An 18,320-nucleotide genomic window follows, 5' to 3' on the forward strand; every position below is an offset into this window, starting at 1 on the left:
AAAGAAATTTCCTATTAAATAATAGATAATAATTTTGATTATTAAGTTTTATAATTTTAATTGTTGATAATCAACTTTCAAATTATTATAACAATTTGAAAATTGATTGCAATAAACAATGCAAATTGCTGGTAATTAAGTCATACCTATTACTCAAAATTAGAATAATATATTTTTATAATTTACCTTTTAAAGTTGTTTTTATATTAATTCTGTTTCTCTCTCATGATATCCAAAGATGCCTTTTCTTGAATACAACTAATGACTTCATTTATTTATATAGAAAAATTGATATATTTGTTTAAAATATTAGGCTTCATTTTTTTTTTAAAAGCTGTATTTTTTTTTTTCGAATATTTGAGATACTTGGAAAATTTTATTGAAATTCTTAATAAAAAAATTAAGGAATGTTAAGAAAAATTACTTTACCTTTATGAAAGATAAAAATAAAATTATTATGATAAAAAAAACTCATAAACACATGCTTATTAATTGATCAATCATGGCACGTATCATAATCAATCACTACCAACCATCATCAATCACTAAAAAAGGAGAAAGGAAAAAAAGAAAGGGATGAAACCCTTCGTACCTTCCAATTGGCTACTTTGAGCACTTTGGCTGAGAAGTAGCAGCCTTCAACTTTTCTGAAAATCCCAAATCATCAAGCTTAGGGTAATCCCAAACCAAGCCTTTTGAATCAAACATTTAATAGAGAGCAAATAAAATGCAATATTTAGAAAACATGCAAAAGAAAACTGACAGACATTTCATTCAAAAATAATTGAATAGCTTTTTATTTCTTTCTCTTATTTTATGTGTAATGCCAAGAATCCATCCAAAGTAAATAAACAAAGTAATTACTCTTTCTACGCATGATTCCATTCAAGAATGAAGCCACTGAGCTCAGTAATTGAAATATCTAGATGCTTTGTATAAACTTTGTATAACTTGTTGCCAAACTACCCAATTAGAAGGAATAATAGATCTAATTATCTCCGATCATAAAAAGCTTAAGGAAAAAATCTTCAATAGCCAAACAAAACAGACTTTCGCTACAAATATCAAATCCTCAAACAAAATCCATAAAACAAACATACACTCATAATTTCAAAATCATAACAAATCATTTAGATAATTAAAACTCTGATTACTAAAATTTAGGTCTAAACTTCATTAGTGTGAGTTCAAGATCAAAATTCTCCCATTTCTAGGCCATCAAATGCATCAAGATATAGCAAAGAAAAATTAAATACAAGTATTCAAAGAATCTAATTAACTTAGATTCTCTCATTTCTAAACTTACTTGACCAAACTCAGCAGAGGAGAAAGTGACCCGTTCCTTTGGTGAATTTGAAACAAAAAGAAATAAAAATAAAATTTCTAACTCACAGAAAAACGAAATAAAAACAAAAAAAAATATGAACTTTTCAGATAATACTAGATCTACAGTAGTTACATATAGAATTTACTATAAAGTAATGACAACTACCCTAGATCCTAGATCTAGACACACTTTAACTAAGAATGAAACAATTATTTTTGAAGTCAATATCCAACACACAAAAGTACACACACCTAAAAGGTTAAACTGGCATGAATTAACCCAAGAAATTCATGGGATCTCCACGAAATTAATCATCCAGTATCTGTTGAAAATATTTCTACTTTTATAGAAGATACCGATGGAAGTATTCATCTTCAATTTCTCCCCTTAGAAAATCCTACTAGACAAGTAGTTAGTTGCGAAAATACTAGATTATCTATATCTACCTGAACGCCCAATATTCAATTACAAAGTGTAGATTTTAACAAATCTATACTTAGACCTATATATCAAGAAGTAGAACAACCAGTTAACTCTTTACCTTCCTCTCCTGCGAGATCTTTATCTCCTACAAGATCCGCTATGGAATATATATCCCAATTAAATGTTATTAGTGAAAGTGAATTTTCAATTAATAAAGAATTTTCTTAGGAAAGAAATGACCAGTGAATATAATTTAGACAAATGTCATTGGTTTTTTTAAAATTATTTAAAAGAACAAAGAGATCAAATTAGAGAATTATATTATGGTTATATGAATCAATATAAAGTTAATATTCCTTTCTTTCAATGGTTTTCTATTTATTCTATTGAGAATAGCATAGAATACCCTTTTTAAGAAGTCTTAGTTAATGAAAAGGTAACTAAGGAATGGATAACTACATCTAACGATGTTGTTACATCCATTCATCCTCCTCTAAAGGAAATTAAATTTGGCCATCAACATCAGATAGTTATAGGATCTCCTTTTAAGATGATAAATACAGTAGATGATGATAAGAAAAATCCTACATTAACAGACATAAAAAATGTTCAATTCCAAAACAATTACACAAACAAAATACTCAACACAATAGCGTCACAATTAGACAGATTGGAAATCCAAACTCTAGTATCTTATACTTCTCATATCCAAAGGCCCTTACCAATTACTAAACCAGAAATTCCAATATTCAAACCCCATGAAATACCTGTCGAACAAATAGTTAAATTAGACAAAACAGAAGACATGTTAGAAAATATACAAAATATGTTAAATTATTTGAATATTTCCTCTTCTTCTAGTATTAAGGTATTAAGTAAATATAAACAATTTGAAGAAGAAGAAGAAGAATCTGATACAGATATTAGTCAATTAAAAGCACAATTTAGTGAAAATTTTATTGTTCAAAAGATTCATAATGCACCATTACACAAAACTAGAAATTTTTACCCTAGGCCGACACCTCAAGATATACAATATGAAGATAGATCTGCCATCACTTAGGCTAGATATGATGGAGAATCAATTAATGAATGAAATATAGATGGATTGTCAGAATATCAAATAATAAATATTTTACAAGAAATGATTATGGCTTCACCAACCTATAAGTCTAAAGGTAATACTGATCCAGCTGTAGCTCATATATTAATCTCAGGATTTGCTGGTCAATTAAAAGGATGGTGGGATAACTATCTTTCTTTAGAAAAAAGACAGAAAATATTGAATGCTACTAAAACTATAGTTAAACAAGAAGGTCAATAACAAATACATACAACTGTACAAGATGCAGTTAATACACTAATTTTTACAATTACTAAAACCTTTATAAGTGAACTAGGAGAATATCAAGCTAGAGCCTCTGAATTATTAACTAATTTGACTTGTCCAAAGTTATAAGATTTTAGATGGTATAAAGATGTATTTCTTACAAAGGTATTTACTAGGCAAGATTGTAGTCATGCCTTTTGGAAAGAAAGAATTATCAGTGGATTACCTAAGTTATTTGCTGAAAAGGTATGCTCTAGAATACGAGGGATATACGGTGGATTTACACCTTACGATACCCTCACTTATGGAGAAACTATTAATCATGTTAATAATGAAGGTTTAGCCTTATGTACAGATCTTAAGTTAAAGGGAAAAATGAAGAGCGAGTTCCATCAAAGTAGAAAAAAATTACGAAGTTTCTGCAGCCAGTATGGATATGAAAGGTTACATCCTCCTTCTGCTAGAAATAAGAGGAAACATAAGAAAAATCTCTATAGGAAACCTTTTAGAACACGAACTTTTCGAGACAAAACTTTTAAAGATAATAAACCCTCTCCAATAGCTAAGAAGAATACAGTTAAAAGAAAAGGTAAAAGACAAATAGTGTGTTACAAGTGTGGAAAGGTAGGACACTATAAGTCGCAGTGCAAGATGAGAGAAAAAATAAATAATTTAGATATATCAGATAAGTTAAAGTAGCAAATGATGAGTTTGCTTCTCACCGATACAGACACAGATTTAGAAATAAGTGATAACTCTGAAGATTTATATAAACTAGAGTCTAGTTATTTAGAAGATAGTTCAACTGATATAGATAACTGTGAATGCGATGGTCCCTGTATGTGTCAAATAAATAGCATAAACGTAGTTACTAGAGAAACAGATTTTCTTTTAAACTGTATAAATAAGATTGAAGATAAGGACATTAAAAGACAATATTTGTTAAAACTAAAAGATGTGATACACACAAAGACGAAAAACAATATGAGCCCTATGAGTTAAAAGAAATATTTAATAGGTTCAATAGTAATAAAAAGAAACTTTCCCCTTCTTTAGCCGACCTACAAGGAGAAATTAAAATAGTTAAAAGAGAGATAGAAGAATTAAAGCAAGAACATAATAAAATTAAACAAGACATTATTCAGTTACAAGTTAATAAAATTATAGATGTTCAAGGAAAACCCTCAGAAAATAAGAAAATAAATAATTTAGCTGAAACATTCTATGAGTTTATTAATGTAATATCTAGAGTAAGCTTTCAGAAATGGATAGTTTTAGTTAAAATAGTAGTTAATAATGATTTTCATTTAACTACGACTGCATTAGTTGACTCTGGTGCAGATAAAAAATGTTTACAAGAATGATTAATTCTAACTATATATTATGAAAAAACTAAAGAAAGGCTATACACAGCTGATGGTGGTAAGTCAAGAGTAGAATATAAATTAACAAAAGCAAAAATATGTGCTGACGGTTTTTTAAAACACCTTTTATTCTAGTTAAAAACCTTACTATAGGAGTAATATTGGGAACACCCTTTTTAGCTACAATCTATCCCTTTAAAGTAGATAATGAAGGATTAAAAATAAATATTTTAAATAATCAAATATGTTTTAAATTTATTCAACCAATTAAACAAAAGGATTTAAGTACTATACATTATATCTCTATATATAAAGAAATAAATCTGATTGAACAAAAACAAAAACATATTAGCTATTTGAAACAAGAGATTAATAACATTAGAATTGAAAATCAATTACAACAAACTCACATACAACAAAAAATTAAAGACTTTGAAGAACTTTTAAATAAAGAAGTATATTCAAATATTCCAACTGCCTTTTGGTCTAGAAAACAACATATAATCCATTTACCTTATATAAAAGTTTTTGATGAGAAAAATATTCCAACTAGATCCGAGCTACACAGATGAATAAACAATTACAAGAATATTGCTATAAAGAGATAAACGATTTATTAGATAAAGGATTAATTAGAAAATCTAAGTCCCCTTGGAGCTGTTCAGCTTTTTATGTCCAGAATGCGGCAGAAATAGAAAGAGGAGCACCTAGGTTAGTTATTAATTACAAACCTTTAAATAAAGTATTACAATGGATTAGGTATCCGATACCAAATAAAAGAGATTTGTTAAAAAGATTACATAGTGTAAATATATTTTCTAAATTTGATATGAAATCAGGTTTTTGGCAATACAAATACATGAATCTGATAGATACAAAATTAGCTTTAATGTTCCCTTTGGTCATTATGAGTGGAATGTTATGCCATTTGGTCTGAAAAATGCCCCTTCTGAATATCAAAATATTATGAATGATATCTTTAACAATTATCATGAGTCCTCAATAGTTTACATAGACGATGTGCTTATTTATTCAAATGATATTGATCAACACTTTTCTCATTTGAAAAAGTTTTATAATATAGTTAAGCAAAACCGTTTAGTTGTTTCTGCTCCAAAAGTTAAACTATTTCAAACTAAAATAAGATTTTTAGGACATGACATTTTTCGAGGTACTATTAAATCGATTGACAGATCAATTAATTTTACTGAAAAATTTCCAGACGAAATTATTGATAAAAATCAATTACAAAGATTTTTAGGATGTCTGAACTATGTTACTGACTTCATGAAAGATATTCGAATCTTATGTCAACCACTGTTTAATAGGTTAAGGAAAAACTCTTATCCCTGGTCTGAAAAACATATCCAGCTTGTTAAAGCCATAAAATCTAAAGTTAAGAGTCTTCCTTGCCTTTCTATATTAAATCCCGATTCATTTCTTATAGTAGAAACAGACGCCTCAGATATAGGCTATGGAGGTGTTCTTAAACAAAAATTACCATATCAATCTTTTGAATCCTTAGTTAGGTACCATACTGGAGCATGGAATGATACACAAAAAAATTATTCAACTATTAAAAAAGAATTGCTTTCAATAGTTCTATGTATTACAAAGTTTGAAGATGATTTAATTAACAAAAAATTCCTTTTACGAATTGACTACTTAGCAGCCAAAAATGTTTTAGAAAAAGATGTTAAAAATATTGTTTCAAAACAAATTTTCGCTCGATGGCCAGCCATTTTATCGTGCTTCGATTTTGAGGTTGAAGCCATCCAAGGTACTTCTAACTCTTTACCTGATTTTCTTACTCGCGAATTTTTGCAAGAAAAAGATAGAACCAAATAAGCTTTTCCCTTTATCTGAAGAATTTGTTGCAAAACTTAATGGGCACTCCCATTAAGAATAAAATTACAAGAGAAAATTATGGAAAAAAGAGTGTGAGTATTTATTCTCAATTACCTGGCCCTTCAACAACTCAATTACCAATACCAACTCTTGCTTCAACTACTTCGGTTATAAATAAGCCAACCAATTACCATGACGCCCTTACCGGTGCATCATCATCTTCTACAATTAATTATCCTTATGTTAATAAGGATATAGAAATACCAATTACCTACATCTAAAAGGAATATACCAAATGTTCAAATTTTTTAGAAGTCGCTCAAAAGGTATTTCCTTCTAATTTCCATTTTGTTCCCGAGTCGCTTTCAAAAAATAGAAAGTTTTATGAATTTATATTTGTTGATACAGACTCTATAACTCTGGAATATATTCATGATCCAGAAGATGTTAAAAAGGTTTTATATTCAAAATTCAAATAAAAAAGGTTTTTTCTCTCTCTGACTGGAACTAGAATCCATACACTGAGAGAAAATTTAGTCAAAGCTTTGCACCAAGCTCTTTCAACTATGAAGATTATAAAAAAGCTTGGTATAATGCGTTTTATTTAAGAAATCATAATCATTCGTGGTTCATAATGATTCCACGAGGTTCAATTACAGAATTGCCTTATTGGTTTCAAGAATGGTTCAAATATTTCGGATGTTTAATTAAAACTTTAACTACAAAGATACTATACAAGGCTTTGAACTCTATGATAAACAATTAACCAATTTTGGACAAGATAAATTATTCTCATTTTCAGCTATTTTTGGAATTCCATGGATCTTATCCTGGAATTATCAAATTAAACAAGTTCAACCACTATCCTTTCCTCCTATGCTGATAAGAATTTTTCAGTAACAAATGGTGGAAAGATTACAACCAGACCCAAGCCTGTGTTCAAGCTATTTAAAGATATTTCAGCTTTAAGCGACATCTACCTTTGGCGAAAAATCCAAAGAATTTAGATTTTTTAATGGATAAGAGCAAATGGCAAGCTGCTCTTGTCGCTGTCAATTCAATTGAAGAATTCAAGAAAACAATACAAGATATAAATAGTCAAGTATCGCAAGACGACGAAGATGAAAATGAAGCTGCTTCTAGCTACTCACCTCTCCATGAAGACGATTCTTATGATATAAATCAGATAGATTAAAGTATATCCAGTTCAGATATGTTCAAGTATATTTGCTTGATTTATTAGGCTCTTTTGTCACCTTATGAATATGTAAAGTTGTTTGTCTATATTAGGCCCATCCAACTTTTGTCTGTATTAGGCTTATCAAGCTTTTGTCTGTATTAGGCCCTACCCTATTTGTCTCTATTAGACCTATTTATCTTGTGTAAATAAGGTTTATCTTCTTAGATGATAACTATCCGGACTTTAAATCAAATAAAGTCCATACTCTTCTATAAATAGCGAAGTACGATATGAGAAAGGCAGAGGTTGAAAAAGAAGAAACATGCTTGTGCTATCTCAACCCTGCTCTTTCAAAAAGCATTGTACTCTCTTTTCTTGTAAGTAATAAAGCTTTCTTTTGTATAATTGTTGTTTTATATCTGTTTTAATTTAAATTACTTTTATTAAATTATTATTTTACTTTAGTTAATAACATGTTTATTTATACTTATGTGTATCATATTACTTTGCCTAGATTCCATGCTCCCTTCCACTTTAGATTAACAATTACAATCGTAATTGTTAATATTTGACGATGGCTTATCTAGTAGTCATGATCACGAAGCTATAGAAAACCATTTTCTATTTATCTAAAGTCCCTTTAGATATTTGACGATTAATTATTAGAGCTACAATATTAGAAATCTACTAATTACTTTTTTTTTTTCTTGCATTATAACTAAATCTTAAATTGTACTATACTCTTAGTAAGTTTTATATTATTTTCAATAACTCTCATTGACTCTTTTTTATTATTTCAATATAATAATTATTTATGAATTATTTAAGATGAAAAGTGTGAAATTAAAATTTTAAATTGTACTATAACTTTAGTAAATCGTCTTTTAACTACTATTTCTTAATTTGTGTGAAAATAGAAAGTAGACTATCTTTTTTAGATGGAAAAATTACACTAATCATACAACCAATTGCTACATTACATACAAAAAAAAATCCTAAAAATTATTATTGATAGTGTGAAATTAAATTTATTTACAAGAATAAGGAGCATAATAGGGTTTCATCCAAATTTGAGGTGCCAGTAAAATTAAAATTATAAAACTGAATAGTATATTTATTCAGTTAGCCATTATGAATAGTAATGAATCTACTGAACTCTTACTAAAGAAATACAATAGATGTGAGAGCACTAGTTTCCATATATGAATACTAACAAGTATCTTGATAACAAACACTAATATACATAGACAACAAAATGTCGGATTACTTGCATATTAATATGAATAGAAAAATTAGCAATTCCTTGTAATGTTGGGAAGCAGCCTCCTTGAATCCTCTTTGTATCTTACTCCATGCGACCATTTCCACCACCTGCAATTTGTGGTTTTTTACCTGCCATTAAATGTCAGAAATAAAAAATTACAAGGGTTTTGATGATATTCATTCGAACAAGGGCTTTCATCCAAAGCCACTGATGTCGAGCAGTGGCACCACCGTAAAATGTATGGACAGTGCATATTGGCTAATCAATATTTAAACATTTTGTGTCAACATATGCACAAAAACATACACAAAACATTTGCAGGCAGATAGTCATAACATGTACAAACAAAAATGAGCAAAACTGTTTTAAAATACTTGTGCATTGAAAAAGCACCAAAGTATGATACTCAAAAAATATCAAAGGATTCATTCAGCATCATGGACTTATGAATACTGTGTCATTATCAAATAAAAAGCGAACAGACACCCATTGAGGGAAATATTGCGATTACTGTGTTTCTGTTTACCGCTAGTGAAAATGGTGTCAAGACAATAATGGTAATCAAATAAGATATAAAATTCATATATTCAAGCACACTGCCAATTCCATGCTATGCAAAATGAGCAAATGGGAATATGAACTTTCATATTTCACATCAGCATTTTCACTTATTTTATAATCTAAGGAATCAACAACTTCTGAGCTGATAATCTAGTTGGGCAAAATGCCAATAAGATCTGATAATACAATGCCTAAAAGAACCTAATGGTAAAACATGCTATCCCTGCAGAGATGACTCCACAAAAGATATATATGCAAATGAAAACACATAAATACATGTATTGCTGTAACTATATGAAAAGGAACAATATTCATAGATCAATCAGACACATTTGTCCAATGCAGAAGAAGTGTCTTTAGAACTAGAATATATTAATTTGGAAAAAAAAGTTGCTGACATGAAGGGGGGCAAAAAAAAAAAGAATAAGAAGAAAAGAGGGAGTAACAAGGCTTACCACTTAATCAGAATTGTCTTTTCCCAGTGTTAAAATCATCAGTTTTGACGTCTCCAAAGCTCCCAAATCGACTGGAACGAGAATCACTGAATACACCACTGGTTCTGCTTGAACTACTATCACCAAATCCACTAGAACGGCCAGAACCAAAACTTCCAAAACCACTAGAACGATCTGATCTGCCTGATTCACCAAAACCAAAATTTCCAAAACCACCAGAACGATCTGATCTACTTGATTCACCAAAACCACCAGAACCACTAAAATTCCCTGGTTGGTTTCTGTTATAACCAAAACGACCAGGTCCAGAATTCCCAAACCCAGGACTCCTGTATCCTCCAGAACGACTAGGTCCATAATCCCCACGACCACCCGATCGACCAAAACCTGTATCACTGAAACGACGATCTCTCATGCCTCCAAATCGACCTTCATTACCCATGTTCATGTCTATGCCTCCATCCTCAACGGTGATCCTAGGAAGCTGAAATATAATAACAACAATGTCCGCATTTACACAGAACAGGAATACATCTCAAGTATCAAAGTCAAAATAGTCAAATATACTTATTACAGACACCTTAAGCTAGATGAATACAAATCCTTATGATGCGAGAAACAGGAAGGGAAATCAGTATACCACGAACCCAAAATGTGACAATCATCAGAATAGGCTATTTTGTACGTCATGCACATTGTAATGAGAATTGGGTCAATATAGAATACCCAAAAAAAGAAAGAAAGAGGGGTCGATTGAAACCCCCCCCCCCCCCCCCTCTTTATCAATATAGATCTGCCCCTGATGCAGAGAGAAATGGACAAGAAATGCAATCAATATAGAATACCATAAGGCTTCATGCACTTGAAATATGTCACACGAAAATTCTATAACCCGCATCAGTTTGTGTCTATAACAAACAATGTTAAACAAAGAAACAAAATCAAGTATGGAGAAGGAAACTGATTGTAACCTCTGTAAACCTGGATCCTATTTCCCGCTCATACATGCTGACTTGCCGGAATTGTTCCGGTGTGTAAATAAGAATGGCAGTTCCTTTCTTGCCAGCACGACCAGTACGGCCAGATCGATGAACAAAAGTCTCTGAACAGTTCGGCAATGCATAATGTATTACCTAAGCAAAGAAAAAACCAAAGTGAACAGTGAGAGAGAGAGAATAGAGTTTTCCAAGAGGCAAATGTGTCTCTGAAAATAACTTGTCTATGAAATATTTGGTGGAAACCATTTTCCAAGAAAACTACTTACCGTCATGCTATTTAGTTGTAATAATGAAAAATCAATCAAAAATAATTTTTTAGCACTTCGAGCATATTCAGAAATATTAAAGTTTATTTCAATATATAAGGCAACAAAAATGTTTGGACCCACAATACTTGTATGCTACTACTGCCACAGCGTTATGAACCAATCAGAGATATCACAAAGCTTACAAAGGAAAGAAAAATATGATTATTTACCAGATCAACGTTGGGAACATCAAGGCCACGAGCAGCAACATCAGTGGCAACTAATATATTAAAATTCCCAGTTCGGAAGCCTGCAAGCGTCCTCTCTCTCTGAGACTGCGAGATGTCCCCATGCAAAGCCTCACATCTAAAGTTTCTTGCCATAGCATACGCTAATCTATCAGCTTCACGTTTTGTTTCAGTAAAAATAATGCACTTTCCCCCTTTGGCATGTTCCTAACAAATAACAATAACACAACTGATGTTCAGAGTTTATGGAGGTTGACAACGGTTAAAGCAATGGTAACCATGAAACATCTCTAAGATTTAATATTTGCAAATAAGAAGAAAAAAAAAGAGAGATAAAAGGTTCAGGGGAAAAAAATATATGACCAAGAGAAGCTCTAGATTCATACCGTTATCAAAGGACCAAGTATTGATGCTTTTGCATACATGTCTGAGGCAACTCTATAGAGAGTAATTCCATCAGCCAGCTTCCTATCAGAATCTCCAACCTACATTCAGATCAGATGTTAAAAATCTTAAGCATACCGGACAACTAGAAGTAACAAACATCATGAACAACGCAAATGATATCATCTAAAGTCATAGCTACAATCCCACAAAAATACGCAATAACATAAACCCAGAAGCTTCGTGAACAAGATTAACAAAATGAGCACAAATCTAGTTTGTTTATATACATATATATATATATATATATATATATATATATATAACACTCACGAGATCAATAGTAAGCGGATCTTTAAGGTAATTCCTGACAAGGTTTTTAATCCAACTTGGCATTGTTGCAGAGAATAGCATGCTTTGCCGATTCTTTGGCAACCTCTGGAATATAGTCTCAATATCATCGACAAAACCCACACCAAGCATCTGATCAGCTTCGTCAAGAACAACAAACTGAACCTCTGAAAGATTTAGAGAACCTCTCTTCATCAGATCAATAATGCGGCCAGGTGTTCCGACAACAACATCAGTACCATAATCAAGCTCCTTCATTTGACGTACAAGCGGTGTACCACCATAAAGACATATGGTATCCAGGTTGGGTGCAGACTCCGTAAACTCCTTAGCAACTTGGCGCGCAAGTTCCCTTGTTGGAGCCATAACCAGTGCCAAAGGGTTCCTCCCCTTTCTACAAAATTCAAAAATATTAAAAAAAAAATATATACAGCACTATTCATGAGCAACCAAATTCAAGAGATGTATGACGGTGATCAAGCAACAAACCCGTGCTTATCATTAAACTGAATGATTTGATCCATAATGGGAATTCCAAATGCAAGTGTTTTCCCTGTTCCTGTTCTAGCCCGTCCAAACAAGTCCCTTCCTTTCATTGCTGGTTCCAGCACGGCTTTCTAGAAATCAAGAAAAATGAAATTGAAATTTTGAAACAGGCAAAAAATTGGAGAAGGAAAAAACAGGAAAAAAAAGGGTTTCGACGATAGAATCACCTGAATGGGAAAGAGTGAAGTGATACCCCTACGAGCCAAAGCAGAGACAATCTGTTGAGAAATCCCGAGCTTTCCAATCTCAAGCCCCTCTTCACTGCTATTCATACTTATACTCCCTTTTCCATTACTCCCCTTCTCTTCCTCGTACCCATAATCGTCTACGGCAAACTCTGCCTGCGGCATCGGCGAAGCCTTGAAATCCAAGGGCCCTGATTTCACATGAAAGTCCCTCCATTTATTATAGTTATTATTATGAGTAACCCCAAAGGGTTTACTATCAACAGAGAGGACGCCATTTCTGGGCAGAGCAAGGGCTGATGCAGCAGCCGCCGCCGATGAGAATTGGTGGTGTAGGAGGGTTTCGAACGAGGTTAAGGCAGCAAGAACCCGCTTTGGGGCTTGCGAAGTTGACCGTCTAAGGGTTATGCTCATCATGTTTCCAGTTTCTAAGTCTGTTTACGAAAGAAGGGATTTAGGGTTTTAGAAATGAGGAAATGAGGCGAAGCAAGGGTTTATGAAGCGTGAGAGATATTTTGTGGGATGGATTCGCTGCGGCTACAACCCCTACAAATTTGATTTTAACCCACGGAACCATATATATGTGTATGCATATTTTAAGTCAAAATTTAATTTTACTAAAAAAAAAAAAAAGCTTATTATTATTATAATTTTATATACTATAGGCGGCGTTATTTTACAGTTTAACCATTTTACTTTTATTAATTATATTTCTATCAAATGATATTTTCCCTTTTCATTCTTTTATTATTCTTTAATTACATTTCTACGACAATAATATTTGTCTGACTTAACCCTTATATTATTCTTTAATTACATTTCTACGACAATAATATTTGTCTGACTTAACCCTTATATTATTCTATAATTATATTTTTTTCAAACATTTTTTTTCCACTTAACTATTTTATTATTCTCTAATTACATCTTCCCATAACTTAAATTTTATTATCCATTTAAAATTATTAAATTAATTTTTAATTTGTATAAATGAAGCTTAATGTGTACTATTCTCTAGTTACATTCTCCCCACAACTTAAATTTTATTATCCATTTAAAATTATTAAATTAATTTTCAATTTATATAAATAAAGCTTAATGTGAATTTTGTATTGCATTTTTTAAATGCATAATTATATATGTATTTGAATAAACAGTGATTTAAATATACAAAATTGTTAACAATTAATTTTTTCATTAATTTGATTTGTTTCCATACTTTTTCATTTTTTTTAGACCTAGCTAATCGGAAATGTCATATATCTTTATTTATAATGTAGAAATTATTTAAATTTGAAATTTTTGATAGTTCATGTAGATACATATTACTATTAAGGGATAATTATATTTTTAGTATCCAAACTTTCACTATTTTGTTGTTTCAACGGAAACAACAGTAACGATGGAGTGCTTAAACTATTTAAATTTTTTATAATTTGGGGTCTCCATATGACATGGCTAATAAAAAACTTGATTATAAATATGTGGGACTTACCTTTTAATACGTGGCAGCTGACTTATGAAAAAGAGCTGCATTGTTTTGCTGGATAAGCCCAAGCTGATGTGAAAATTGTGAGAAATGTCAAAATTAACCTCCATTTAATGTTCCCCACCTACCTCCCCGTTTTCGTTCTTCACAGGCTCAATATTTCTTCCTTAAATGTTCTTTTCTCCTTTTTCCTTAACTCTCCCCCAACCCCTAATTATACTACAAATTTATCATCACAACCTGCAAATAAAAACCTCTCTAAAACCTTCTTTTCTTTAATTTTTTCACTTTCTTTCTCTTCATCAAACCATTAATATCGATCAAATCACTACCAAAATCAACCCTTCTTTAAGAATAGCTTCAGTTGCCACTATTCTACCAAAATATCCAATTTCAAGAATGGATTTCATCGTCAACGCCATAATTTGCAAATCTTTATAATCTAAGAAAATAATAATTTTGTGTATTTCTCCATTTAACTCAATCTTATCTACTATTGGTGATTTAATTAACTTAATTAAAGAAAAAAAAAACACTTTGACTGGTTTCCAAGAAGCCATTGATGCAAGAGCATGTATTAATAGACTCATTAGCACTTAACCCACAAAAACAAAATTGCAACTACAAAACACGTTGTTCTTTAATTCGTTTAAACTAATTGTTATTATTATTATTATTATTATTATTATTATTATTATTATTGCAAATAATTTTTTTGAGAAAGTAGAGAATTTAGAGAATTAAATCTTGCAACTCGCACAAACTCTTGTGAGACTCTGTTTTCAAACTGAATTAACGAACTCACCAATACCTCCACATTTTCTTTCTTTACATCTCTTTCAACGTCATTGTTAAACTCTTTATACTTTCATGATCAATACAAGATTGAATTTTTGACTCAATTAACCCACCGACTCGTGAAATTCAGTCAAGATGCAGTGATTATTTTCAAAAACTACAACCATGCGATTCTTATAAATATTCAATAACACTTCTAAGACTAGTAAGGTTGAGAGAGAGAGAGAGAGAGAGAGAGAGAAAGAGTAAAGAAATTTGGGTCTTTAGAAAGAATAGCATCTCAGTTTCGAGCTCTAACAGAGCTTTAATGGTGGGTGAGTTTGAATCGGTAGATTTAGAAGTGGGATGGAGTTGTCACTCACGAGAAGCATGTTTAAGAGCTTTTAGGAATTTAAGGACTCTTGAAACCTCTTTTGATGATGGATCTTCCATTAATGAGTAAGAGAAAGAGAAACAACTAGACAATGAGTCTGTTTCAGAGAGATAGAGAGAGAAGAGAAGTATACGTGATGTGGAAAACGTCAAATGGAGGTTAAAGTTGGCATTTTAACACAATTTCCATGTCAGCTTCCACTTATTTGGCAAAAATGCAACTCTTTTTCACCAAATGAGCTGCCAAGTATTAAAAAATGGGTCCCACTCATGCACAATCATATTTTCGATTAGGCATGTCATCCAGAGCAATCCAATTAGCAAAATTTAAATAGTTTAAACACTCAATCATTATCGTTTCCATTGAAACACTAAAATAAAAAAAGTGAAAGTTTGAACACTAAAGATATAATTATCCCTACTATTAACATTAAGTAAATGCATTTATAATAAACAGTTATCCATCAAATACTAACTATTGAATGTTGATAATATTTTTTTCAAGTAAATTAAAGATTAATATTTCAAACTTTTTTTTTTTTTTGAAGAAGAAGAAGCTACTTAATCATTATTAAGATCAGAAAGCAATACATCACGAATGAAATCTAAAGGGTTAGCAATCCACTCCACTTAACTAGGGATAGAACCAGTAGCTTGAGCTAAGGAATGAGCCGCTTGGTTCTATATACGCTCAATTCTTGCCCCTAATAGCTTAGTGATGATAACATTTTTTAACATAAGATTGAATTGAGACTCCTAATTGCTCTAGTTCTATGGCCGATGGTCTGTGGCTGAGATAATGCATATATTTGACCAATTTTCGGATTACTAGGTGTTTCGCAGCGAAATCGGGCTCGAGAACCGCTTCGAGTCCGCTTGGTGCACTTTTTGGTGTATAGTCTCGTTTTGCATGCCATCCAGTCGATTCAGTAAAAATGGACCCAGCCTGATTTTGGGGCCCACCAGTGGCATTTGCCACCTAGGCCCTAAAATTAGGGCAACACATCCCATTTGCCTATAAATAGGCCTTGGGATTAGTGCCAAAAGGCGGAATTTTTAGAGAGCTAAAGGAAACTCTACTATTTTTAAAACTCAAGCTATTGATCTAACAGAAACTAGTATTTACTCTTGGGTTTTAGTACTGATTCATTGATTTTATAACAAAACTCCCCGATAGCTAATTTGAGAATCTACAAATGCATTCATCAAATCTTCATCTAAGACTTTTGGTTCAAGAATCAAGTTTTTGGGGTGTTCTTGCATTCAATCCTCAAAAACCTATAGTCTCTTTCAAAAAGGTAACTTTTGAGAGCCGTTGAACCTTTCCTTCGTCTTTTTCCTTTCATTTTGGTGTGAAAAATGTCATTTCGTTGATTGGTTGGGAGAGAAATCTGAGAACAACCAATAGTTTTGACTGTGTCAGAAGTGGCGCATGCCACAATGCAAGGGGTGCACACCCCTACTTGTGGCGTATGCCACTTCTCCCTCAATCAGAGTGCTCTTTTTTCTAACTTTGTAACACTCTAATCTAGGTGAGTGACGAGTGCCACTATGTGTGGCGTACGCCACTTCCCTTGTGGCGCACGACACTTCAATTCAGGGGTTCAGAGAGCTAAAAATCAATAAAACAGATCTGATTCGAAACTCCAGTGGCTAAGCACTCGACTTTATTGCTTTGGATTGCGCTTTTGACCATAAATGGATTGAATAATCACAAATAAACAAGAAATGGGTAGTGACAAGTTCATTTGTTCATCACTCATGATGAACATCAAGGCTTTGAACCCAAATCTTGATTATAACTTTACATTTAATGCATTTAAATTACTGTCCTTTATTTTTATGCACATTGACTATTCTATCTTTTAAATTCTTGCATTTTTATTTATTGCTAATATGATTCTCATTGTGCTAACCCATTAATTATTACTTTGTAAACATAAACATGCACCATTTTAGCCATTAATTGAATGAATGTGTGTTTATAATTCTGTGAAATATAGATAGTTGACAGGAAATATCCTTTGCATCTCTAGCGAAATGGTCACTTCTTTCCCCACAATTAGTCTGCAAGCTTCCTATAAAGGAAGGTACCCACCCAACTGCGAATTCAGTATTCTGCATCAGTTATAAAGTTTTGCAAAAGACCATACACTTAGTTATCTAGTTCAAAATTCTACACCTTAAAGGCATGGGTGATGATCTTACGACTTGTATAAGGTGTTTCCCTTATTTAGCTATCTTCAACTTACAGCCTCCAACCAAACTGCTTGAGGATAAACTTTTGGTTCCTTTCCACTACCTCCTTCATGGCGGTGCAATTTTCAACAGTAAAGTTGTTGAACTTTTTAAATGATCCTTCCAACCATAACACTTTCATATGGATGTTTGCACAATGGTACTATCCTTTAACTTGGTGAAGGAACGAACTGTTATTGATAATAAAAAGACAACGTCTGTTGGAAACACTATGCATAGCAAAAACACAACTTCTGTGTACATTTTTTCTTAGACCTTACTTTCAGTCCCCTCAACCTCAATTGCGTTGGTCCCTAAGAAAAACTATGGAATGAGAATTAAGACCAAGAACACTATCCTCGGTAAGAATGAGACTATCCTTAATGGATAAACCATATGAATTAAATGGGTTCCACTGGATAGGTGTTTGATGTTTGGCACCCTACCACACTACCTCGACTTGAACTTTTTGTCCTTAAACCTCGACAAGAAGAAGCGTTAGTTCAACCCCAAATGTTTATCCAAAGAAGCTTGTGATATAGGTTGCCTAGTGAAAATAGTGTTTATATTGTAGTATTATTAACCTAAAGTTAGAAAGGGCTTTAGTAGTAATTAAGAAGAACATTGATGTCTAGGAATAGGGCTATTGCTGTTGTGAAGGTGATATGGTACATGGAATAAGTTGTGCTTAAGCATGGATAGCAACTTATG

The 18,320-nt window shown here is 31.9% G+C and overlaps 1 protein-coding gene and 1 pseudogene across 2 annotated transcripts; both read right to left on the reverse strand.

The window, feature by feature from the left end:
* Nucleotides 1–8,559: 8,559 nt before the first annotated feature.
* On the reverse strand, nucleotides 8,560–13,271 carry LOC105648922 (DEAD-box ATP-dependent RNA helicase 9, mitochondrial). Of its 2 annotated transcripts, none has more exons than XM_012235423.4 (8): nucleotides 12,695–13,271; nucleotides 12,471–12,598; nucleotides 11,964–12,375; nucleotides 11,633–11,731; nucleotides 11,229–11,453; nucleotides 10,724–10,885; nucleotides 9,753–10,236; nucleotides 8,560–8,843 (listed from the first exon to the last, which is right to left on the reverse strand). In XM_012235423.4, exons 1-7 carry the CDS (start codon nucleotides 13,127–13,129, stop codon nucleotides 9,760–9,762), a joined length of 1,938 nt encoding a protein of 645 aa, XP_012090813.1. In that variant the 5' UTR covers nucleotides 13,130–13,271; the 3' UTR covers nucleotides 8,560–8,843; nucleotides 9,753–9,759. The 2 variants fall into 2 exon arrangements, with proteins under 2 accessions (XP_012090813.1, XP_012090812.1); XM_012235422.4 differs by having other exon boundaries at nucleotides 8,560–8,864.
* A 1,250-nt stretch (nucleotides 13,272–14,521) lies between these two features.
* On the reverse strand, nucleotides 14,522–15,431 carry LOC149498334 (uncharacterized; annotated as a pseudogene).
* Nucleotides 15,432–18,320: the final 2,889 nt, after the last annotated feature.

This window comes from Jatropha curcas, chromosome 2, assembly GCF_041381405.1.
Source record: "Jatropha curcas cultivar XTBG-Jc1 chromosome 2, XTBG_Jcur_1.0, whole genome shotgun sequence".
Lineage (NCBI taxonomy): Eukaryota > Viridiplantae > Streptophyta > Magnoliopsida > Malpighiales > Euphorbiaceae > Jatropha > Jatropha curcas.

Excerpts from the sequence above, each read along its gene's own strand:
- LOC105648922 (XM_012235423.4), bottom strand. The coding sequence starts at position 13,129 with ATGATGAGCATAACCCTTAGACGGTCAACTTCGCAAGCCCCAAAGCGG. Across the intron at positions 12,599-12,694 it reads CTTCACTCTTTCCCATTCAG|AAAGCCGTGCTGGAACCAGC; the intron begins GTGATTCTATCG and ends CTTGATTTCTAG. Across the intron at positions 11,454-11,632 it reads TACTTGGTCCTTTGATAACG|GAACATGCCAAAGGGGGAAA; the intron begins GTATGAATCTAG and ends GTTATTTGTTAG.